Here is a 26596-nt window from a genome sequence, read left to right as displayed (position 1 = left end):
CCCTTACAGATGCTGAAGAGAGAAGAGGTCCAGAAATCGGCGGCTGAAGACGTCCCAGTCTTCTTAAGGTAGCGCACAGCACTGCAGCTGTGCGCCATTGCTCTCAGCACACTTCACACCGCGGTCACTGAGGGTGCAGGGCGCTGGGGGGGGGGCGCCCTGGGCAGCAATGTAATTACCTTTACTGGCTAAAAATACATCACATATAGCCCCTGGGCTATATGGATGTATTTAACCCCCGCCAGGATTACAGAAAAAACCGGGAGAAGAGCCCGCCGTGAAGGGGGCGGGGCCTATCTCCTCAGCACACAGCGCCATTTTTCCCACACAGATCCGCTGGTGGGAAGGCTCCCAGGCTCTCCCCTGCACTGCACTACAGAAACAGGGTTAAAACAGAGAGGGGGGGCATATTTTGGCGATATTAATATATATTAAGCTGCTATAAGGGAAAACACACTATAAGGTTGTCCCTGTATAATTATAGCGCCTTGGTGTGTGCTGGCAAACTCTCCCTCTGTCTCCCCAAAGGGCTAGTGGGGTCCTGTCCTTTATCAGAGCATTCCCTGTGTGTGTGCTGTGCGTCGGTACGTGTGTGTCGACAGGTATGAGGACGATGTTAGTGGAGGCGGAGCAATTGCCTGTAATGGGATGTCACCCCCTAGGGAGTCGACACCGGAATGGATGGCTTTATTTATGGAATTACGTGATAGTGTCAACACGCTACAAGGTCGGTTGACGATATGAGACGGCCGGCAAACCAATTAGTACCTGTCCAGGCGTCTCAAACACCGTCAGGGGCTTTAAAACGCCCATTACCTCAGTCGGTCGACATAGACACAGACACAGACACTGACTCCAGTGTCGACGGTGAAGAAACAAACGTATTTTCCAGTAGGGCCACACGTTACATAATCACGGCAATGAAGGAGGCGTTACATATTTCTGATACTACAAGTACCACAAAAATGGGTATTATGTGGGGTGTGAAAAAAACTACCTGTAGTTTTTCCTGAATCAGATAAATTGATTGAAGTGTGTGATGAAGCGTGGGTTACCCCCGATAGGAAGTTGCTAATTTCAAAGAAGTTATTGGCATTATACCCTTTCCCGCCAGAGGTTAGGGCGCGCTGGGAAACACCCCCTAGGGTAGATAAGGCGCTCACACGCTTATCAAAACAAGTGGCGTTACCGTCTCCTGATACGGCCGCCCTCAAAGATCCAGCTGATAGGAGGCTGGAAAATACTCTAAAAAGTATATACACACATACTGATGTTATACTGCGACCAGCAATCGCCCCAGCATGGATGTGCAGTGCTGGGGGGGTTTGGTCGGAATCTCTGACTGGAAATATTGATACCCTGAATAGCGACAATATTTTATTGACTATAGAGCATTTAAAGGATGCATTTTCTTTATATGCGAGATGCACAGAGGGATATTGGCACTCTGGCATCAAGGGTAAGTGCGCTGTCCATTTCTGCCAGAAGAAGTTTATGGACGCGACAGTGGTCAGGTGATGCGGATTCCAAGCGGCATATGGAAGTTTGCCGTATAAAGGGGAGGAATTATTTGGGGTCGGTCTATCGGACTTGGTGGCCACGGCAACAGCCGGAAAATCCACCTTTTTTACCTCAGGTCACCTCCCAACAGAAATAGACACCGTCTTTTCAGCCTCAGTCCTTTCGTTCTCATAAGAACAAGCGGGCAAAAGGCCATTCATATCTGCCCGAGGCAAAGGAAAGGGTAAGAGACTGCAGCAAGCAGCTCCTTCCCAGGAGCAGAAGCCTTCCCCCGCTTCTGAAAACTCCTCAGCATGTCGCTGGGGCCCTACAAGCGGACTCAGGTCCGGTGGGGGGGGTCGTCTCAAGAATTTCAGCGCGCAGTGGGCTCACTCGCAAGTCGACCCCTGGATCCTGCAGGTAGTATCACAGGGGTACAGATTGGAATTCGAGACGTCTCTTCCTCGCAGATTCCTGAAGTCTGCTTTACCAACATCTCCCTCCGACAGGGAGACGGTGTTGGAAGCTATTCACAAGCTGTATTCCCAGCAAGTAATAGTCAAGGTACCCCTACTACAACAAGGAAAGGGGTATTATTCCACGCTGTTTGTGGTACCGAAGCCGGACGGCTCGGTGAGACCTATTCTAAGTCTGAAATCTTTTGAACACTTACATACAAAGGTTCAAGTTCAAGATGAAATCACTCAGAGCAGTGATAGCGAATCTGGAAGAAGGGGACTTTATGGTGTCCTGGGACATCAAGGATGCTTACCTCCATGTCCCAATTTGCCCTTCACACCAAGGGTACCTCAGGTTCGTGGTACAAAACTGTCACTATCAGTTTCAGACGTTGCCGTTTGGATTGTCCACGGCACCCCGGGTCTTTACCAAGGTAAAGGCTGAAATGATGATTCTACTTCAAAGAAAAGGCGTATTAATTATCCCTTACTTGAACGTTCTCCTGATAAGGGCAAGATCCAGAGAACAGTTAGAGGTCGCAGTAGCACTATACCAAGTAGTGCTACAACAGCACGGGTGGATTCTAAATATTCCAAAATCCCAGCTGATCCCGACAACATGTCTGCTGTTCCTAGGGATGATTCTGGACACAGTTCAGAAAAAGGTTTTTCTCCCGGAGGAGAAAGCCAGGGAGTTATCCGAGCTAGTCAGGAACCTCCTAAAACCAAGAAAAGTGTCAGTGCATCAATGCACAAGAGTCCTGGGTAAATGATGGCTTCTTACGAAGCGATTCCATTCGGCAGATTCCACGCAAGAACCTTTCAGTGGGATCTGCTGGACAAATCGTCCGGATCGCATCTTCAGATGCATTAGCTGATAGCCCCGTCTCCAAGGACAAGGGGGTCTCTTCTGTGGTGGTTGCAGAGTGCTCACCTTTTTGGAGGGCCGCAGATTCGGCATTCAGGACTGGGTCCTGGTGACCACGAATGCCAGCCTGAGAGGCTGGGGAGCAGTCACACAGGGAAGAAATTTCCAGGGAGTGTGGTCAAGCCTGGAGACTTCACTTCACATAAATATACTGGAGCTAAGGGCAATTTACAATGCTCTAAGCCTGGCAAGACCTCTGCTTCAGGGTCAGCCGGTGTTGATCCAGTAGGACAACACCACGGCAGTCGCCCACGTAAACAGACAGGGCGACACAAGAAGCAGGAGGGCAATGGCAGAAGCTGCAAGGATTTTTCGCTGGGCAGAAAATCATGTGATAGCACTGTCAGCAGTGTTCATTCCGGGAGTGGACAACTGGGAAGCAGACTTCCTCAGCAGACACGATCACCACCCGGGAGAGTGGGGACTTCACCCAGAAGTCTTCCACATGATTGTGAACCGTTGGGAAAAACCAAAGGTGGACATGATGGCGTCCCGCCTCAACAAAAAACTGGACAGGTATTGCGCCGGGTCAAGAGACCCTCAGGCAATAGCTGGGGACGCATTGGTAACACCATGGGTGTACCAGTCAATGTATGTGTTCCCCCCTCTGCCTCTCATACCCAAGGTACTGAGAATTATAAGGCGAAGGGGAGTAAGAACGATACTCGTGGCTCCGGATTGGCCAAGAAGGACTTGGTACCCGGAACTTCAAGAGATGCGCACGGAGGATCCGTGCACTCTACCTCTAGACTTACCGCGGCTGCGTTTGACGGCATGGCGGTTGAACGCCGGATCCTGAAGGAGAGGGCTCCGACGGAGGAATTTCAACTGGGTCGATTCCTACATTTCCTGCAAACAGGATTGTCTATGGGCCTCAAATTGGGGTCCATTAAGGTTCAAATTTCGGCCCTGTCGATTTTCTTCCAGAAAGAATTGGCTTCAGTTCCTGAAGTCCAAGCTTTTGTCAAAGGAGTACTACATATACAGCCCGGTTGTGCCTCCAGTGGCACCGTGGGATCTCAATGTAGCTTTGGGATTTCTGAAAATCCCATTGGTTTGAGCCACTCAAATCGGTGGATTTGAAATATCTTACATGGAAAGTGACCATGCTACTGGCCCTGGCTTCGGCCAGGAGAGTGTAAGAATTGGCGGCTTTATCGTACAAAAGCCCATATCTGATTTTCCATTGGGACAGGGCAGAACTGCGGACGCGTCCTCAGTTTCTCCCTAAGGTGGTATCAGCGTTTCACCTGAACCAACCTATTGTGGTGCCTGCGGCTTCTAGCGACTTGGAGGACTCCAAGTTGTTCGACGTTGTCAGAGCCTTAAAAATATATATATATATATATATATATATATATATTTAAAGGACGGCTGGAGTCAGAAAGGCTGACTCGCTGTTTATACTGTATGCACCCAACAAGCTGGGTGTTCCTGCGTCTAAGCAGACGATTGCTCGTTGGATTTGTAGCACAATTCAACTTGCGCATTCTGTGGCAGGCCTGCCACAGCCAAAATCTGTAAATGCCCACTCCACAAGGAAGGTGGGCTCACCTTGGGCGGCTGCCCGAGGGGTCTCGGCATTACAACGCTGCCGAGCAGCTAAGTGGTCAGGGGAGAACACGTTTGTAAAATTCTACAAATTTGATACCCTGGCTAAGGAGGACCTGGAGTTCTCTCATTCGGTGCTGCAGAGTCATCCGCACTCTCCCGCCCGTTTGGGAGCTTTGGTATAATCCCCATGGTCCTGACGGAGTCCCCAGCATCCACTTAGGACGTCAGAGAAAATAAGAATTTACTTACCGATAATTCTATTTCTCGTAGTCCGTAGTGGATGCTGGGCGCCCATCCCAAGTGTGGATTGTCTGCAATACTTGTACATAGTTATTGTTACAAAAATCGGGTTATTATTGTTGGAAGCCATCTTTTCAGAGGCTCCTCTGTTATCATGCTGTTAACTGGGTTCAGATCTCAAGTTGTACAGTGTGATTGGTGTGGCTGGTATGAGTCTTACCCGGGATTCAAAATCCTTCCTTATTGTGTACGCTCGTCCGGGCACAGTATCCTAACTGAGGCTTGGAGGAGGGTCATAGGGGGAGGAGCCAGTGCACACCACCTAGTGGTCAAACTTTTAATTTTGTGCCCTGTCTCCTGCGGAGCCGCTATTCCCCATGGTCCTGACGGAGTCCCCAGCATCCACTACGGACTACGAGAAATAGAATTATCGGTAAGTAAATTCTTATTTTTGGTACTTACCAGGTAAATCCTTTTCTTTGAATCCATAGGGGGCACTGGACGCCCATCCAGAGCAGTTTTACCTGGTTTGTGGTAAGTTCAGAGGATCTTATGGTAACACACTCTCACCGACTGGTTCAAAGTTTCAAGTTCTAGCGGTTATAGTGCCAACTGTTTAGTTGTCCGTCACGTTATGTGTCAACTTTATTGTTGTCTGTTATGTTATATGTAATTCTCCATTGTCAACCTCTCTATAGCTCCTGTTCGGCTCAGTAAAAAACACTGAGGTACTCTGGGATATGGAGGGGAGGAGAGTTCTAAATTTAACTATTCAGTGCCTTGTTCCTATGGAAGCCGTCCATATCCCAAGAGTACTCCAGTGCCCCCTATGGATTCAAAGAAAAGGATTTACCTGGTAAGTACCAAAATCCTATTTTCAGTGTTTCCCAGCTATATCTATCACTGTATTCCCTACCCTAAGGGACTAGGTGCATCAGGGTCCATATATAGTGGTTCACTGTATTTACCGATTAAAATGTACTCTACTGTGTACTCAGTCACCTAATATCAGATTTATTCGCTGGAGTTGTGTACTGCGGGCTCAGTCGCATAATACCGGATTTATTCGCCGGTGTTTGTATACTGTGTACGCGGTCACATACTAGGGAATTTATTTGCAGGTATTGTACTCTGTCTGACTGTATCATACTAATACGCTCTGCAGTTGCATTCACTAATGTCTAACACAAAGGGTGGGAAATCCGAGGACGCCCCTACATTCTGCAGCGCATACGCCAAGGATTTTCCTGAGGGGGAAGTTTTGTATGACGGTCTGTGTACTATGTGCCATAAGTCTCCCAGTTAGTCCGCGGCTCCTGTAACCAATCAGGAGCCACCTTGGGCGGCGTTCCTAACTATGCTTAATATGCTTGTGACCTGCCTTACGCCCCTTACGGGACCTCCTGTGCAATTACAGCCACATATTGTCCCTATGGTAAATCCATCTCTGGCAGATTATTTGTCTACCCAGTTGCAGCAATGGAGTCACTCCTTGGTTAGACATAAAACTGCCCCAAGTCACTCTCGCGTTACGGGGTCATCTAAGCGGGCTACTTCCTCCTCACAATCCACTAATCTCTCAGAAGATTCTTCTGATGAGGATAGGGAGTATACTATACCGTCAGACACTGACACAGCTGCGTCTGACGAGGAATCCACTACTCAGATTGATGTGCCTAACTTAGTGGTTGCTATTAAGCAGATCCTACAAATCACGGATGATGACGAGGATTCCACTATGGTGTCTATAAAACCTGATTGGTTTGAACGTCAGAAAGTAGCTAAAACTTTATTACTTCTGACCATCTAGTGGACATATGACAAGAACCCTGGTCTTTTCCAGGAATTAAATTCTCCCTGTCTAAAAGGATGGTAGCTCACTATCCTCTCCCTACAGAGTTGTGTAACAAGTGGGAAAATTCACCGCCAGTGGATTCCCATGTCACCCGTCTAGTGGTGTCGTCTACTCTGCCAGTCATCACTGTCACCTCACTGAAGAAAACCGACAGATAAGCATGTGGAAGGATGCCTGAAGTCTATTTACTCCCTTACAGGTGCTGTACATAGACCCACTATAGCAGCCTCTTGGGCTGCAAAAAGGAATTGAAGCATGGGTTCAGGCATTAGAGGAAGAGCTGCCTCAGGATATATCTGACAGTACCTATCTCACATGACCACCGCCGCCTATTACATTCAGGAGGCGTCCTCTGAAGCAGGTGTGTTGGCAGCCAAGGCATCGACTACGTCCATCCGGCTTGCCGTATTCTGTGGTTGATGTCATGGAAGGTGGACCTGGACTCCAAAAATACCTTGGCGGTACTCCCTTTTAAGGGAGACATCCTGTTTGGGGAAGACCTCAATAAAATTGTGGCTGACTTGGCGGCTGCTAAGACTGCCTTTTTCCCAAACACTACTACTTCTGCACAGAAGGCAAAAGGTACCACTTTTCACTCCTTTCGGCCTCAAGGGAAAGCAAAAGGTAAGAGATACCCGAGACAGTCTGGTGTTTCCAAAACCACAAAGCCCAAGGCTAAACAATCCTGGGCATCCCGTCAGCCTGCTTCTAAACACCACAAGCTTGCTGCATGATGGGCCAAGTCTCCCCCTGGGAGAACCCAGGGTGGGAGTCCGACTTCTGCGATTCACCCAGGTCTGGTTAAAGACTACTTCAGACGCATGGGTGCTAGAAGTGGTCTCTCACTGGTACGCAGTCTCTTTCAGGAGGCATCCCCCTCGCCAGTTCTGCACAACGGTTTTCCCTTCAGATCCGTTACTGCAAGCTCTACAAACGGTTGTGAGTTCTCTCCTGGATACAGGAGTGGGGGTGCCGGTACCTCTATCCCAGAGAGGCAGAGCATACTACTCGACTGTTTCTAGTACTGAAACCCAATGGGTTTTTCCGGCCTGTACTCCACCTCAAATCACTGAACAAGTTTGTGAGTGTCTCCAAGTTCCATATGGAAACACTGCGCTCAATTGTATCTGGCCATGGAACCCAGAGATTATATGGTATCCCTGGATATACAAGATGCTTACCTGCATATACTTATTGCCATATCGCATCAGCAATTACTGCGGTTTGCTATTGACAACCATCACTATCATTTCCAGGCTCTGCCGTTTGGACTGGCCATGGCCCCTTGTATCTTCATTAAAATAGAGCAAGAGAAGTATATCTGCACACTTAGAAAATAATGGATGACTTTTATTGTGTACAACAACTTTTTGGAAGACCCCAATATTAATATATCTTTTATAGATCTTACTGTGTGGGGGTGCAGCTCTATTACAACTGAAATTTGAGACAAAAACAAGGATAACTGAAAAGTGGTTGCTTAGTTGGGCGCACAAGAATAATTGGGTTAGATTGATTCCTATCCTAAAACTTAGCTTTTATTGCTTATTCATTCTAAAAGAGCCCCATTTTTCGGGGAATATACTGCAAAAAATAGAGGTTAAAATGTTACACATACAAACATATAAGTGAAAGACTGAAATGTGTGAGTTCAGATAGGATTAAAAAGCGGTACCCCCACAATAACTCCTGCAAAGGTGTGTAATTTAGAATAATATATTGAAGCCACTGAGAATTCTGTAGTGTGTTAAATCTCCTAGTCTTCTATACACAATATAGTCTTAGTATAGAGGTATCAAGTTGTGTATGGTCACAGTCTAATCGTGGTTATAATCGTTACTGTTCTCATTTGTAACCATTACAAGAATATAGCCGCTTATTCATGTGGTATTGAAACTTAGAAGCAACAATTGTTGCAAATCTGTCCTCAGACTGGTTAAACAAATTATGATATAATTCCAATGCAAAAAATCTCTCTCCTGCAGTTGTCTCCTATTTAATATTAATTAACTATATTCATAATTGTTACTGGGCTAAATCCATATAATTTCCACCCAGAACACTTCATAAATTAAAGAATAGGAGAAATCATATATATAAAATGTCATTTAGACACTGGGAGAGTAGATATCCGATTGAGATTATCAGATTGGAATTAAGTACTGTATGTAATAATTAGAGAATCAAAAGGACAATATCTCTACCTAACACAATTCTTTATATTGTCATATCCACACTGTGACAAACGTGGGTAAATCCACTTGTTCATGTGGGGAATGGTGTGTGCGATTGCTGTTAGCTGGCTAGCTGCAATGATAGTATGGTGTGCTGTAACAGTATTAAAATCCCAAACAAACTATAATTCTAATAATCCGTGCCTTGTTGTAAAAGTCCCATCTGTCTACACCAATACTGATACGATCTCAGGCTTGTAGTGGCCGCAGGATGCGGTTATTCGGGACAGTGCTACACATTATAACTGTTCACATTAACCATTAATAGAATTCCACCTTGAGATAACACACTTATTTCCCCTAATACTCTCAGGGCTAATTAATAGAGACCGCTACTAACTCTTATTCTTTGCTTTGTGTAACATCAAGATTAACAGGTGTTAGTTCAGGTCTAAAAAACTTTCATTATTGTCTAAGGCAATGTTGTACAAATAAACAATAGAGGAGCGTGGTAGGCCGCTGAAATGCCGACGTGCACGTTTCGCTGTATGACAGCTTTAATGAGGCTGAAGTGTTCTGGGTGGAAATTATATGGATTTAGCCCAGTAACAATTATGTATATAATTACTTGATATCAAATAGGAGACAACTGCAGGAGAGACATTTTTTTTTGCATTGGAATTATATCATAATTTGTTTAACCAGTCTGAGGACATAATTGCAACAATAGTTGCTTCTAAGTTTCAATACCACATGAATAAGCTGCTATATTCTTTTAATGGTTACAAATGAGAACAGTAATGATTATAACTACGATTAGACTGTGACCATACACAAGTTGATACCTCTATACTAAGACTATATTGTGTATAGAAGACTAGGAGATTTAACACACTACAGAATTCTCAGTGGCTTCAATATATTATTCTAATTACACACCTTTGCAGGAGTTATTGTGGGGGTACCGCTTTTTAATCCTATCTGAACTCGCACATTTCAGTCTTTTCACTTGTATGTTTGTATGTGTAACATTTTAACCTCTATTTTTTTGCTGTATGTTCCCCGAAAAATGGGTCTCTTTTAGAATGAATAAGCAATAAAAGCCAAGTTTTATTATACGAATCAATTTAATCCAATGTATTCTTGTGCGCCTAACTAAGCAACCACTTTTCAGTTCTCCTTGTTTTTGTCCCTTGTATCTTCACCAAGGTTATGGCCGTGATGGCGGCTCATCTTCGTCGCCAGGGAGTAAGGATTCTGCCGTATCTGGACGACTTGCTGATCCTGGCAAACTCCCACGATGTCCTCAGTCATATGCAACTGATGGTAAACTTCCTACAAGCCCACAAATGGCTTATCAGCTGGAAGAAGTCCTCGCTGGTCCCTGCTCGGAGCATGGTTCACCTGGGGGCACTGCTGGACACACATAGTCAACAGCTGTTTCTGTCTCCAGAGAAGGTCCTGAAGCTTCAGGACAGGATAACATACTTCCTCTCTCGCCCAAGAGTGTCGATACACTCGGCGATGCAAGTACTAGGCCTGATGGTGTTTGCTTTCGACATGGTAGAGTACGCTCAATTTCATTCCCGCCCTCTGCAGAGGTTAATCCTTTCCAAGTGGGGCGTCCTACCTCATCGACATGATCTCCTTGACTCCGGAGGTTCATCTATCGCTGACCTGGCTACAGGACCAGCAGTTCAATAGGGACCGTCCCTTCTGGATCCCCAACTGGGTCTTACTGACGACAAATGACAGTCTGAGGGACAGGGGCGCGTTGTTGGAGCAACACTGTCCAGGGTTGCTGGACTAGGAGGAATCACTCCTCCCGATAAACATTCTGGAATTGTGGGCAGTGTTCAATGCTTTGCCTCTCGCCCTGCCTCTGTTAAAGAACAGGCCTGTTCAAGTACGATCAGACAAAGCCACCATGGTGGCATACATAAACTATCAAGTAGGCACTCGAAGCCGCATGGCAATGATGTACGTGTCAAAAATCCTTCGTTGGGCGGAACGCCATCTGCCAGCAATATCGGCAGTGTTCATTCTGGGAGTCCTCAACTGGGAAACGGATTTCCTCAGTCGTCAGGACGTGCATGCCAGAGAGTGGAGTCTTCATCAGGAAGTCTTTCAACTCCTAGTGGACAAATGGGGCCTACCAGATGTAGACCTGATGGCGTCTTGACACAATCACAAAGTTCCGGTCTTCAGATCAAGAACCAGGGATCCTCAAGCAGCGTTCGTGGACGCACTGTCAATTCCATGGAACTTTCAGCTGCCCTATTTGTTCCCTCCAGTGTCACTCGTGCCCAGTGTACTACGGAAGTTCAGGTTTACTAAAGTGGATATGTTGCCCATAGCAACCACTCAAATTCTAGCTAATATCTTCTAGAAGGTGCTATATAACTAAGTAGAATCTGATGGGTAGCTGTGGGCAACAGCTACACTTCAGTAAACCTGCACTCTAGTAAATATACCCTTTCAAAATTTTATTTTTCATAAGTTTTGCCGTCTGAATTGATCACGGTGTCCTTTCTTTCAGGGGATCCTATCCAGTGTAATGCCTGGGCTGGACAGTGCGCCCTCTACATCCTTATTATGATGTTTGAGAAGACTGCAATGGTCCTTGTCCTGCTTATACCCAATCTCAAAGAGGTAATTTGGCTGTGTTTTGCATGTATGCCTATCTGACTGTGCCCATCCTTTGAATACTTTCATGATACTTGGAAATAGTGACATTACGGTTGGTGTATTATATCTTTCTCTGACGTCCTAGTGGATGCTGGGAACTCCGTAAGGACCATGGGGAATAGCGGCTCCGCAGGAGACTGGGCACAAAAAGTAAAAGCTTTAGACTAGCTGGTGTGCACTGGCTCCTCCCCCTATGACCCTCCTCCAAGCCTCAGTTAGATTTTTGTGCCCGAACGAGAAGGGTGCAAGCTAGGTGGCTCTCCTGAGCTGCTTAGAAGTAAAAGTTTAAATAGGTTTTTTATTTTCAGTGAGTCCTGCTGGCAACAGGCTCACTGCATCGTGGGACTAAGGGGAGAAGAAGCGAACTCACCTGACTGCAGAGTGGATTGGGCTTCTTGGCTACTGGACATTAGCTCCAGAGGGACGATCACAGGTTCAGCCTGGATGGGTCCCGGAGCCGCGCCGCCGGCCCCCTTACAGAGCCAGAAGAGCGAAGAGGTCCGGAGAAAGCGGCGGCAGAAGACGTTCCTGTCTTCAAATAAGGTAGCGCACAGCACTGCAGCTGTGCGCCATTGCTCTCAGCACACTTCACACTCCGGTCACTGAGGGTGCAGGGCGCTGGGGGGGAGCGCCCTGAGACGCAATAAAAACGATATAAAAACCTTATATGGCTAAAAAAAAAAAATGCATCACATATAGCTCCTGGGCTATATGGATGCATTTATCCCCTGCCAGTTTCCTGAAAAAAGCGGGAGAAAAGGCCGCCGTGAAGGGGGCGGAGCCTTTCTCCTCAGCACACAAGCGCCATTTTCTTTCACCGCTCCGCTGGAAGGACGGCTCCCTGACTCTCCCCTGCAGTCCTGCACTACAGAAACAGGGTAAAACAGAGAGGGGGGCACTATTGGCAGCTAATATATAAATACAGCAGCTATAACAGGGAGTAACACTTATATAAGGTTATCCCTGTATATATATAGCGCTCTGGTGTGTGCTGGCAAACTCTCCCTCTGTCTCCCCAAAGGGCTAGTGGGGTCCTGTCCTCTATCAGAGCATTCCCTGTGTGTGTGCTGGGTGTCGGTATGATTGTGTCGACATGTATGAGGAGGAAAATGATGTGGAAGCAGAGCAATTGTCTGTGTTAGTGATGTCACCCCCTAGGGAGTCGACACCTGACTGGATGGTAGTAATTAAAGAATTACGTGACAATGTCAGCACTTTGCAAAAAACTGTTGACGACATGAGACAGCCGACAAATCAATTAGTGCCTGTTCAGGCGTCTCAGACACCGTCAGGGGCGCTAAAACGCCCGTTACCTCAGATGGTCGACACAGACCCTGACACGGATACTGAATCCAGTGTCGACGGTGACGAGACAAACGTATTGTCCAGTAGGGCCACACGTTACATGATCACGGCAATGAAGGAGGCATTGAACATTTCTGACACTACAAGTACCACAAAAAAGGGTATTATGTGGGGTGTGAAAAAACTACCAGTGGTTTTTCCTGAGTCAGATGAATTAAATTGAGGTGTGTGATAAAGCGTGGGTTTCCCCCGATAAAAAACTGCTGATTTCTAATAAATTATTGGCACTATACCCTTTCCCGCCAGAGGTTAGGGCACGTTGGGAAACACCCCCTAGGGTAGATAAGGCGCTCACACGCTTATCAAAACAAGTGGCGTTACCGTCTCCTGATACGGCCGCTCTCAAGGAACCAGCTGATAGAAGGCTGGAAAATATCTTAAAAGGTATATACACACATACCGGTGTTATACTGCGACCAGCGATCGCCTCAGCCTGGATGTGCAGCGCTGGAGTGGCTTGGTCGGATTCCCTGACTGAAAATATTGATACCCTGGATAGGGACAGTATATTATTAACTATAGAGCATTTAAAGGATGCATTACTATATATGCGAGATGCACAGAGGGATATTTGCACCCTGGCATCTAGAGTAAGTGCGATGTCCATTTCTGCCAGAAGAACGTTATGGACGCGACAGTGGTCAGGTGATGCGGATTCCAAACGACATATGGAAGTATTGCCGTATAAAGGGGAGGAGTTATTTGGGGTCGGTCTATCGGACCTGGTGGCCACAGCAACGGCTGGAAAATACACCTTTTTACCCCAGGTCACCTCTCAGCAGAAAAAGACACCGTCTTTTCAAACCCAGTCCTTTCGTCCCTATAAGGGCAAGAGGGAAAAAGGCCGCTCGTTCCTGCCCCGGGGCAGAGGAAGGGGAAAAAGACGGCACCATGCAGCCTCTTCCCAGGAGCAGAAGCCCTCCCCCGCTTCTGCCAAGTCCTCAGCATGACGCTGGGGCTCTGCAAGCAGACTCGGGCACGGTGGGGGGCCGTCTCAAGAATTTCAGCGCGCAGTGGGCTCACTCGCAAGTGGACCCCTGGATCCTGCAGGTAGTATCTGTCAAAGTCAGAAAAATGTCTCAATGCACGTTGCCATATTTGCACCGCACACTGGTCCGTGCTGCGCATGCGTATGCTCTCCCGTGGAAGCGCATACCCGCAATAGCGTGCACTCGCACGCGCAGTATGCGCATTTACGGTAGAGTTTATGTGATCGTAGCGTGCGACTCATTAGTTACAAATGTTCGCAATTAATGTAGTTTATAGATCATGATCCCTTTGATAGTTTCTGTAAGTTTGGTTAAAGTACAATGTCCCAGAGCTGAGGAATCCCTCTTTGCATCGTACGAAGGGTCTAACAGGAATCATATTGCAGTGTTTGGTACCCATCGGAAGAGTATTTAATTAGCAATATTCCGGTGTTGGTTTGGAGCGTATTAATCGCTCGTGCGAATAGTAATGGACATAAGAAGTTTATGTCCATTTCTATGATTTACACATACTCAGGTATGCGGCGGGAAACCCAGTTTCCCACCCACCTGAGCTGTTGGAAATCGTCACAGCCCACCTGTATGAATCACCCTATGACCTTTTGTTATGATACAGGGCCGAATTCCTTCGGCCAATGGACAATGGGATTGTAGGACCAGGAGATTGCATTGTGTGTGGGGCATAAATAGGCAGGCCGACCACATCCAGCTCTCACTCTCTCATCAACGGTTATCTGCTGATAATCGGGAGCTGGATATCGAGGCGCTGGCGATCATACCCTTTGTGCGTAAGTTCTCTCCATAATCATTGTCTTTCTGCGAGCCAATTTCTCTCTCTCTCTCTCTCTCTATCTCTCTCTCTCCTCTTTTCTCTTAAATACCTTATAGTATTATAGTATGGTATTGTATTTCATTTAGGTCAGCGTAGTATTGTCTTTTTGTATTTATTGTTTAGTTCTGTGGTTAGGAAGTCTCTGTTATATTGTAGTGTATCATATGTACTGTTATCCCCTTTTACAAGTATATTAGATATAATACAGTTAATAGGCTTTGGAAACCTAAACCAGTATCAGTGTATTTACTATAGTGTTAAGTGTTCACTTGAGCGTCGGTGACGCTCAATCAGCTTTGTAGTTAGTCAGGTTACACAAGGTTGCATTTACACCCTGTACTCACATTAAGGTATTCTGTGTGTTTCATCGGTATAAGGTTTAACATAAAGGTATAGTGTGGTGAGCGTCTGCATCGCTGGTGACCTCCTCGTGGTCTCTAGCGTACGCTACGTTACAGCGAATCTTTCCCCTAGACATAACCAATAACGTGTCCTGTGATCCCTGGGCCGTGAGCGAACGTGACGCCCGAGCGTCTCGCCTACGGCTGAGCGATCGTTACGCAACTAGCGTACCATTACGGTACTTCTTAAGTAAACAGCGTACAGTGTTCTTAGCTTCATAAAGGGTTGTTATAAGGCAAAGGAATTTAGCATTGTCAATTATAGGGGCCCTGTATCGAGTACGCCAGCACCACGTCGGTGTGATCAGGTCGTATTGGTCGAGGTGGGCGAGTGAGTGGGGTACTCGGTAAACCGCCACCGCCGGCCTACTGTGGAGTAATTTGGTTGTCTGAAAAGGCTTGCTGAAAACCTTGATACAGAGATCCAAGGAGGACTAAGCAACACCTGCAGACTATGGGGGCCAGTTGCTCAGGTAGGGGGCGATCAACCCTGGTTCAGGTTGATTCTGTGAACCGACCAGTTGGGTCGGCACGATATGTAATGTGTGAAAAATATGGAATTCACACCGAATCTTTATGTGATGAATGGGAGAGAATGACTGTACAAGACAGGGACAAATTCCCAAGAATAGGTAGCTTCAGTCCAGAAGTGTTACAAAATTTAAGGAGGAGGATATGTCTCGTAAAATCAGCAAAGAGACGAATTCAGCATCATGATTATTTACAGCTATGGCACCAGGAAGGTGAGATACAGAGAGGTTTGGCTCTGGCGGCAGGATCTGGGGCAGTCAGGAAGTTGATTGCCACAGCTCCTCCCCCACCATACATTGCAGGAGAAAAATTGATCACGACAGAAACATCACTAGGCATAGGGAATCGCAAAGTGATAAGTTGATGTCCGTAAGTATACAGGCGCTGACCACAAGGCAGCCTGCGTATGTACCACCGAATCCTGTGGGTAAGGCAAGTGTAATAACATGTTTTTCTTGTAACAGACCGGGACACTTTGCACGAGAATGTAGAACAAAGAATGTACAAAGGTCTTTTCAACCCCCTAGACAACAACACAACACACGACATTGGGAGCAGGGTCCACAGAGGCGGAGTTTTGAGCCACATACAGGGGAAACAAAAAGATATCCCCCAAACAGAGACTGGCATGCCTCTGGTAGTTCCCAGCTAACTCCCTCACAAGTAGTTGCTGCCAGCGGGATTCAGGGAGGTCAGCATACCCAATAGGGGTGTGGCCATACCTGTAATCTGCAGCCAGTTAAGTTGATTGCTAGTCTTGGAAACGAACCAGAAATTGCAATCAATGTAGCTGGTAAAACTTTAAACTTTCTTGTAGACACAGGGGCGGCCAAGTCAGTGATAAATTCGACAGTGGGCATGAGAACCACTGGTAGGACAATTCCAGCCATGGGAGTAACAGGAGTAGTCCAGCACTACCCTGTTAGCAAACCAGCCGAGATTACAATAGGGCCTTTGCATACCAAGCATTCCTTTTTGTTGGCTGCATCTGCACCAACTAATCTCCTGGGAAGAGACTTACTATGTAAAATGGGTTGCGTCATTTATTGTACTCCTGAAGGTGTATTCTTGGACATCCCTGAGAATCACGCTCAGGAAGTACGAGACATGTTAGACTCCCCATCAAAATTAATGTCACACACCATTATGACAAATAGGAACCCATCCCAGGTAGAAGAGATGACATCTCAGATACCAGAGTCACTTTGGACAAAAGATGGACAGGACACTGGATTAATGGCAAACGTAGCTCCAGTAGTAGTACAAGTAAAAGAAGGTAGGATAGCTCCAAAAATCCCACAGTATCCTCTGAAGCCAGAGGTGGAGTTAGGAGTTTTTCCCGTAATAGAGCGCTTGCTACAACAAGGCATTCTAGTAAGAACGTCCAGCACAGCAAATAGTCCCATCTTCCCTGTTAAAAAGAGTGGGGGGAGGGGTTACAGGCTAGTGCAGGATCTAAGGGGGATTAACAAAATAGTTGAGAGTCAGTTCCCCGTAGTGCCTAATCCAGCTGTCATCCTAATGCAAATTCCTCCCACTGCCAAATTTTTCACTGTTATTGACCTCTGCTCCGCTTTCTTTTCGGTACCTCTGCACCCTGACAGCCAATATTTGTTTGCATTCACATACAGAGGAGTCCAATACACGTGGACTCGGTTACCCCAAGGTTTCATAGATAGTCCAAGTATATTTTCTCAGGCTTTGCATGATTGTTTACAGTCTTTCCAACCAGACAGTGGATCAGTATTGATACAGTATGTGGACGATTTATTACTGTGTTCAGATTCACTGGAGGCATCCCTGAAGGATACGAAACAGCTCCTGTTTCATCTTTCAGACACAGGTCACAAGGTTTCCAAAGACAAGTTGCAATTATGCCAGACTAAGGTAAAATATTTGGGACACTGTCTAACACAAGGACTGAGACACTTGACCGCTGATAGAATCCAAGCCATTAGAGACATGACACTGCCACAAACCCAGCAACAGATCAGGACGTTTTTAGGAATGTGTGGGTATTGCCGTAATTGGATCCCAGGGTTTTCCATATTGGCACTACCTTTGCAGGAAATGGTCTCCTCAAACAAACCTGATCAGATTTCGCATACAGATGAATCTGAAACAGCATTTGAGAGACTCAAACAGTGTCTAACGCAGGCACCTGCACTAGGTATGCCAGACTATGGGAAACCCTTTGAACTATACGGAACAGAAAGTGCTGGGTGCGCAGCAGGTGTACTAACACAAAAACACGGTGATGCCAGCAGGCCAGTTGCATACTACAGCGCTCAGCTAGATACGGTAGCGCGGTCCCTCCCCACATGCTTGCGTAGCGTTGCAGCGATAGCATTGCTAGTGACAAAAAGCGAAGATGTCGTGCTAGGCCACAACCTCACAATCCATACACCGCATGCGGTATCTGCCTTATTGAATTCTGCCCAAACCAGACACGTCTCATCAGCAAGGTTTACGAGATGGGAATTGGCATTAATGGCCCCCGTAAACATCACCATAAGGAGATGCAGTGCATTAAACCCTGCAACATTTCTCCCAGGTGTGCCTGGACAGGCACAAAGGGTGGGAGGTGAGAGTGATGGGGAAGGAGGATTTAATGCAAAGGAAGATACACATGATTGTATGGAATATTTGACCCAAAATTTTACCGCAAGGCCTGACATCAGTGACAATCCACTAGAAGATGCAGAACTCACGTTCTACACGGACGGTAGTTGTCACAGACAGTCAGACTCGGGAGACTTGTGTACTGGATACGCAGTCGTAGATGACCAAGACACCATAGAAGCGGAACCACTAGGCCCACCTCACTCAGCCCAGGTTGCTGAACTGGTCGCCCTAACCAGAGCATGTGAATTGGCTAAGGGAAAGTCAGCCAATATCTACACCGATTCCAGATACGCGTTCGGGGTAGTCCATGATTTCGGAGCCCTATGGCGGCTCAGAAATTTCATGACGGCAGCTGGTACACCGATAGCGCATGCAGCTCATATAAAAAGGCTTCTAACAGCGATACAGGAACCCGACAGAGTGGCTGTTATCAAATGTAAAGCACATACATATAGCCAAGACCCAGTATCCCTTGGTAACAGCCGAGCAGACGAAGCTGCAAAGCTTGCAGCTGCTACCCCCATACGGACAGACACCACACAACTGATGGTATTTAATACCATCAACACACGAAAGTTGTGTGAAATGCAGAATTTGTGTTCCACTCAGGAGAGAGCAGTCTGGAGGGCAAAGGGATATGGCCAGGAGTCCTCAGGGCTCTGGACGGATGGACATGGTAAACCAGTGGCCCCCAGGGCATACCTTCCGTGTCTGGCTGAAGCAGCTCACGGGCTGACTCATCTAGGCAAGGAGGGGATGTGCAAATTGGTAAGAGCATACTGGTGCGCCCCAGGATTCTCCTCTCATGCTAGTAAAAGAGCAATGTCATGCCTTACCTGTCTGAGAAAGAATATTGGAAAGGCAATACCTACAGAACCATCCCATATCCCACCTGCCGGCGGCCCTTTCCAAGTAATACAAATTGACTTCATTCAATTGCCCCCATGTAGAAATTTAAAGTATGTACTTGTCTGTATAGATGTTTTCTCAAATTGGGTCGAAGCTTTTCCAGCAGCTACAAATACCGCTATGTTTACAGCTAAGAAAATTGTGCAGGAATTTGTATGTAGATATGGTATCCCTAGAATCATTGAAAGTGATAGGGGTACCCATTTTACAGGTGATGTCTTTCAAGGAATGTGTAAATTGATGGGTATTGATAGCAAGCTGCACACTCCGTACCGTCCACAGGCGAGTGCGAAGGTCGAAAGAGTGAACAGCACTATTAAAAATAAATTGAGTAAAGTAATGGCAGAGACAGGATTGACGTGGCCAGAAGCTTTACCCATTGTTTTGTATAGCATCAGAACCACTCCCAGGCCCCCTCTTAATCTGTCCCCTTTTGAAATCTTGTTTGGTCGACAACCGCATGTCATGATTAACCCTCAGGATGATTTGAAATGTAACAATGAAGTAACTGTAAAGTACTTGATTAATATGAGTAAGCAGTTGAGGAATCAAAATGATAATCTGAAGTTGGTGATTCCTGATTTACCAGATAGTAATTGTCATGACATTGAACCTGGGGATTATGTAATGATAAGAAATTTTCTACGCTCAGGTTGTCTTATTGATAGATGGGAAGGACCATACCAGGTCTTATTGACTAGCACCACAGCATTGAAGGTTGCTGAGAGAGAGACTTGGGTCCATTCATCCCACTGCAAGAAGGTTGCTGATCCAGAGAAGTCCCGTGATAAGGAACAGACGGTAGAGGTTGTATCACTGGAGTGTCTGTTCCAGGAGGACTGAGGCGGCACCTGAGCCTTGAAGACCGGAAGCAGTTGTCGACTCCCCTCTCCCTTTTATTGTTTTTCTCCACTTCCCATCCCCTCTCCCTTAAAATTTCTGTTTCCCCCTTCTCAATCTTCTCCATTTCCTCCTCAAAGATGGACTTGCCCAAAGAGACTGTGATCCGGATTTTGATGTTGACCATGATGTTGACCAGAGCAGTCTATTCCGGCGAGAGTACCATAGAGGTCGAGAGAGGTTCTGGAATGGGTTCCGATTATGATGATGGAGGCGTAGTTTTCCAAGATCAACCAATCCAACAAGCAAAGGCGAGTATCAGAAAACGATCCGATAGAAGAAATTGTGATGGATTGTTAGCTGAGGAAAATTGTATCTGTAGGCTCTGTGATAATCTGGTTGAAGATGGATGCATAAAGAAATGCCAATCTAGTTTTAATATCCATATAGACCGGCATCCATTGAGTGACTATCACTCCTTAGTGGGTAACGTGTTAAACCAAACAGATTGTTGGGTATGCTCTCAAGTACCTCAGGGTCACAGTAAATCAGGGCTAGTACCATTTCCTTTAACGTTAGGGGAGGTACTTGAGCTAAGTGGTGGGAGACCGGTGGACCGGAGGTTTAACATCTCCAGCCCTCCTAGTTTGAAGCTCCACCAATACCATGTGGATAGGTCCCTCATATGTTTTAACATCTCCAATCCCAGAAAACCGGGAAATTGGGAAGTGTCATGGAGCAACCTTACCATGACCTTTTCACACAGAGCAGATAGAATGCCTACAGATACAGAGCTCGTACGCCACATAGCCAGTAGAGGAAAATCTTTCCGGTATCGATATACCTTAGGAAATAGGATTACTAAAGTTGGAGAGGTATCACCAGGATACTGTGCACATATCGTACAGACCGATACGTGCATTAGGCAGATGGAAGAATTAGGGTCAGGAGATTTCACCTGGAAGGTTTGTAACATGGTCATGTCCTTCTCCGTCCCATATGTTCTCCCCGATGATGCATATTTCATATGCGGGAGAAAGGCGTACAAGTGGCTTGCCCCAAACTCTGAAGGATTGTGTTATGTTGGAAAAGTATTGCCTGAAGTGATGACTGTAACACATGACAAAATGAAGGACATACACCGTGGTGCCCAAGCTCCTTATACTCACACTCATTACGAACACCGAGTTAAAAGACAACTGTCAGAAAGGTTAGAGCATCCGGCCTCTGATCTTATCCATGAATCCACCGGGATTCAGGTTCTGGTAGCGTTAGATTTCACTCGTACCGCTCGAGGAGTGATGAATTATAGATACATTTCCGCACTCGCCAATTTGTTAGATAATATCACCGAAATGTATGATGACACGTTTAGATACACTGGAAGAGAACTTCAAGCTTACAAAACAGAACTAGTTCAGCATAGGATGGTTCTTAATTATCTTACAGCAGTAACAGGCGGATATTGTGTTACATTGGCAACACAGTACGGCATAAAGTGTTGCACGTATATCACAAATAGCACCGAGGATCCGGTAGAGGTCATAGACCAAAAGATGGACGATATTCTCCAATTGAAGTGGGAATTTCGTCAAAAACACAATCTCACCCTTGCTGCTGTAGGTAATGAGCTGACTGGTTGGGTGTCATGGTTGAACCCGCGAAATTGGTTCTCCGGTTTAGGAGACTGGGCTCAAGGAGTCATAATGGATGTTGGAAAGTTTCTACTATGTATCTTGGGTGTCGTTATATCGATTGGATTGATATTTAGATGCGGGCAGGCTTTAATGAGGTGCAAACAAAGTACGAAAGTGATGAGCTTGAGGAGTGAGGAAACTGTAATTAACCTGGATTTGATTTATGACCCAATGCTAGAAACCATGACGTAATGATGTAATGAGTATACGGTCCGTCTTTCACCCATTTCTATGTTTTCCTCCGAGGTACAAAGACCCACGTAGACGAAGGATTTGATGAGCCAAGGGGCCGACAACGGAAAGATGGAAAGAAGAAGAGCAGACGACCTGATATACAAGATTTTGATGGACAATGCCATGGGTACCCCAGTTTCCCTAGGAACTTTAAAATCACGCTAGCCCAACATTTTTTGTAAATCCATGGACGTTGTTTGCTTTACTCACGATTTATGAGCAAAAGCACAAAGAAGAAGACTCCAATCAACCGACACCAATCAAGACCTCAATCGACGAATGTACATTTCCCTGACATAGAATACCATTGCATTTTCCATAAGTGTTCTCTATCTTCATCTCTACAACCCTCAGGTAATGACACACATAGACGATAGGGAATTCAGGCACAGATATCAGCAACCACATACCTCCCCCATTCATGTATCATCAACTAAAATGTGCATCCCCATTTTGTTACAACTACAGCCGAAATGAGCTCGGTAAAGTTTGACAGCCCATCCACAGACCTGTACCACAGGATAAGAAGGAATTCAAATGTATACTTCGCAATACCTCGAAGCTTGATTTACCACACGTACGGCACGATGATACATGACCCTCCAAACATGGACTCATACACACATGCTTCTGCTTTCTCACTAGGTCATACCCTCTTCACACCTTCTCCTCTCTCCTCCCCTACCCAACCATGGAAATCAATTAACCCCTGACTTACATTTTTCTCCTTAAATGTTTTGTGGCAGTTATTATTGACTGCCAAAGGGTGGACTGTCAAAGTCAGAAAAATGTCTCAATGCACGTTGCCATATTTGCACCGCACACTGGTCCGTGCTGCGCATGCGTATGCTCTCCCGTGGAAGCGCATACCCGCAATAGCGTGCACTCGCACGCGCAGTATGCGCATTTACGGTAGAGTTTATGTGATCGTAGCGTGCGACTCATTAGTTACAAATGTTCGCAATTAATGTAGTTTATAGATCATGATCCCTTTGATAGTTTCTGTAAGTTTGGTTAAAGTACAATGTCCCAGAGCTGAGGAATCCCTCTTTGCATCGTACGAAGGGTCTAACAGGAATCATATTGCAGTGTTTGGTACCCATCGGAAGAGTATTTAATTAGCAATATTCCGGTGTTGGTTTGGAGCGTATTAATCGCTCGTGCGAATAGTAATGGACATAAGAAGTTTATGTCCATTTCTATGATTTACACATACTCAGGTATGCGGCGGGAAACCCAGTTTCCCACCCACCTGAGCTGTTGGAAATCGTCACAGCCCACCTGTATGAATCACCCTATGACCTTTTGTTATGATACAGGGCCGAATTCCTTCGGCCAATGGACAATGGGATTGTAGGACCAGGAGATTGCATTGTGTGTGGGGCATAAATAGGCAGGCCGACCACATCCAGCTCTCACTCTCTCATCAACGGTTATCTGCTGATAATCGGGAGCTGGATATCGAGGCGCTGGCGATCATACCCTTTGTGCGTAAGTTCTCTCCATAATCATTGTCTTTCTGCGAGCCAATTTCTCTCTCTCTCTCTCTCTATCTCTCTCTCTCCTCTTTTCTCTTAAATACCTTATAGTATTATAGTATGGTATTGTATTTCATTTAGGTCAGCGTAGTATTGTCTTTTTGTATTTATTGTTTAGTTCTGTGGTTAGGAAGTCTCTGTTATATTGTAGTGTATCATATGTACTGTTATCCCCTTTTACAAGTATATTAGATATAATACAGTTAATAGGCTTTGGAAACCTAAACCAGTATCAGTGTATTTACTATAGTGTTAAGTGTTCACTTGAGCGTCGGTGACGCTCAATCAGCTTTGTAGTTAGTCAGGTTACACAAGGTTGCATTTACACCCTGTACTCACATTAAGGTATTCTGTGTGTTTCATCGGTATAAGGTTTAACATAAAGGTATAGTGTGGTGAGCGTCTGCATCGCTGGTGACCTCCTCGTGGTCTCTAGCGTACGCTACGTTACAGCGAATCTTTCCCCTAGACATAACCAATAACGTGTCCTGTGATCCCTGGGCCGTGAGCGAACGTGACGCCCGAGCGTCTCGCCTACGGCTGAGCGATCGTTACGCAACTAGCGTACCATTACGGTACTTCTTAAGTAAACAGCGTACAGTGTTCTTAGCTTCATAAAGGGTTGTTATAAGGCAAAGGAATTTAGCATTGTCATATCACAGGGGTACAAATTGGAATTCGAGACGTCTCCCCCTCGCCGGTTCCTGAAGTCTGCTCTACCAACGTCTCCCTCCGACAGGGAGGCAGTATTGGAAGCTATTCACAAGCTGTATTCCCAGCAGGTGATAATCAAGGTACCCCTCCTACAACAGGGAAAAGGGGTATTATTCCACGCTGTTTGTGGTACCGAAGCCGGACGGCTCGGTGAGACCAATTTGAAATCTAAAATCTTTGAACACTTACATAAAAAGGTTCAAATTCAAGATGGAGTCACTCAGAGCAGTGATAGCGAACCTGGAAGAAGGGGACTATATGGTATCTCTAGACATCAAGGATGCTTATCTCCATGTCCCAATCTACCCTTCTCACCAAGGGTACCTCAGGTTTGTGATACAAAACTGTCATTATCAGTTTCAGACGCTGCCGTTTGGATTGTCCACGGCACCACGGGTCTTTACCAAGGTAATGGCCGAAATGATGATTCTTCTTCGAAGAAAAGGCGTATTAATTATCCCTTACTTGGACGATCTCCTGATAAGGGCAAGGTCCAGGGAACAGTTAGAGGTCGGAGTAGCACTATCTCAGGTAGTGCTACGTCAGCACGGGTGGATTCTAAATATCCCAAAATCACAGCTGATTCCAACAACACGTCTACTGTTCCTAGGGATGATTCTGGACACAGTCCAGAAAAAGGTGTTTCTCCCGGAGGAGAAGGCCAGGGAGTTATCCGAGCTAGTCAGGAACCTCCTAAAACCAGGACAAGTGTCAGTGCATCAGTGCACGAGAGTCCTGGGAAAAATGGTGGCTTCTTACGAAGCGATTCCATTCGGAAGATTCCATGCAAGAACTTTTCAGTGGGATCTGCTGGACAAATGGTCCGGATCGCATCTTCAGATGCATCAGCGGATAACCCTATCTCCAAGGACAAGGGTATCTCTCCTGTGGTGGTTACAGAAGGCTCATCTTCTAGAGGGCCGCAGATTCGGCATTCAGGATTGGATGCTGGTAACCACGGATGCCAGCCTGAGAGGCTGGGGAGCAGTCACACAGGGAAGAAATTTCCAGGGCTTGTGGTCAAGCATGGTAACGTCTCTTCACATAAATATCCTAGAGCTAAGGGCCATTTACAATGCCCTAAGTCAAGCAAGGCCTCTGCTTCAGGGTCAACCGGTATTGATCCAGTCGGAGGAGTGGGGACTTCATCCAGAAGTCTTCCAAGTGATTGTAAACCGTTGGGAAAAACCAATGGTGGACATAATGGCGTCCCGTCTCAACAAGAAACTGGACAGATATTGCGCCAGGTCAAGGGACCCTCAGGCAATAGCGGTGGACGCTCTGGTAACTCCGTGGGTGTTCCAGTCGGTATATGTGTTCCCTCCTCTTCCTCTCATACCAAAAGTACTGAGAATCATAAGAAGGAGAGGAGTAAGAACGATACTCGTGGCTCCGGATTGGCCAAGAAGAACTTGGTACCCGGAGCTGCAAGAGATGCTCACGGAGGACTCGTGGCCTCTACCTCTAAGGAAGGACCTGCTCCAGCAGGGACCTTGTCTGTTCCAAGACTTACCGCGGCTGCGTTTGACGGCATGGCGGTTGAACGCCGGATCCTGAAGGAAAAAGGCATTCCAGATGAAGTCATCCCTACCCTGATCAAGGCCAGGAAGGATGTAACTGCAAAACATTATCATCGCATTTGGCGAAAATATGTTGCGTGGTGGGAGGCCAAGAAGGCCCCTACGGAGGAATTTCAACTGGGTCGTTTCCTACATTTCCTGCAAGCAGGATTGTCTATGGGCCTAAAATTAGGATCCATTAAGGTTCAAATTTCGGCCCTGTCGATCTTCTTCCAGAAAGAACTGGCTTCAGTGCCTGAAGTTCAGACGTTTGTCAAAGGGGTACTGCATATACAGCCTCCTTTTGTGCCTCCAGTGGCACCTTGGGATCTCAATGTAGTTTTAGGGTTCCTAAAATCACATTGGTTTGAACCACTTGCCACAGTGGATTTGAAATATCTCACATGGAAAGTGGTAATGCTGTTGGCCCTGGCTTCAGCCAGGCGCGTATCAGAATTGGCGGCTTTATCCTATAAAAGCTCTTACCTGATATTTCATTCGGATAGGGCGGAATTGAGGACTCGTCCTCAATTTCTCCCTAAGGTGGTTTCAGCGTTTCACATGAATCAACCTATTGTGGTACCTGTGGCTACTAGGGACTTGGAGGACTCCAAGTTGCTGGACGTAGTCAGGGCCCTGAAAATATATGTTTCCAGGACGGCTGGAGTCAGAAAATCTGACTCGCTGTTTATACTGTATGCACCCAACAAGCTGGGTGCTCCTGCTTCTAAGCAGACGATTGCTCGTTGGATTTGTAGTACAATTCAACTTGCACATTCTGTGGCAGGCCTGCCACTGCCAAAATCTGTAAAAGCCCATTCCACAAGGAAGGTGGGCTCATCTTGGGCGGCTGCCCGAGGGGTCTCGGCTTTACAACTTTGCCGAGCAGCTACTTGGTCAGGGGCAAACACGTTTGCTAAATTCTACAAATTTGATACCCTGGCTGAGGAGGACCTGGAGTTCTC

General features: G+C 46.3%; 1 protein-coding gene across 2 annotated transcripts in view; it reads left to right on the top strand.

Moving 5' to 3' along the window:
• STIMATE (STIM activating enhancer) overlaps nucleotides 1-26596 on the top strand; it is a 115313-nt gene that overhangs the window by 49738 nt on the left and 38979 nt on the right. For both annotated transcript variants that reach the window (XR_010186916.1, XM_063940677.1), the window contains exon 5: nucleotides 11249-11361. Coding sequence is in view for 1 of the 2 variants with exons in the window: in XM_063940677.1 (XP_063796747.1) it covers nucleotides 11249-11361 (113 nt within the window). In the remaining variant the exon portion in view is untranslated. The remainder of the gene's footprint in view (nucleotides 1-11248; nucleotides 11362-26596) is intronic.

The sequence above is a fragment of the Pseudophryne corroboree genome, chromosome 9 (genome assembly GCF_028390025.1).
Source record: "Pseudophryne corroboree isolate aPseCor3 chromosome 9, aPseCor3.hap2, whole genome shotgun sequence".
Lineage (NCBI taxonomy): Eukaryota > Metazoa > Chordata > Amphibia > Anura > Myobatrachidae > Pseudophryne > Pseudophryne corroboree.
The sequence above is the reverse complement of the archived record's forward strand: the minus strand, read 5'-3'. Positions and strand labels throughout refer to the sequence as shown.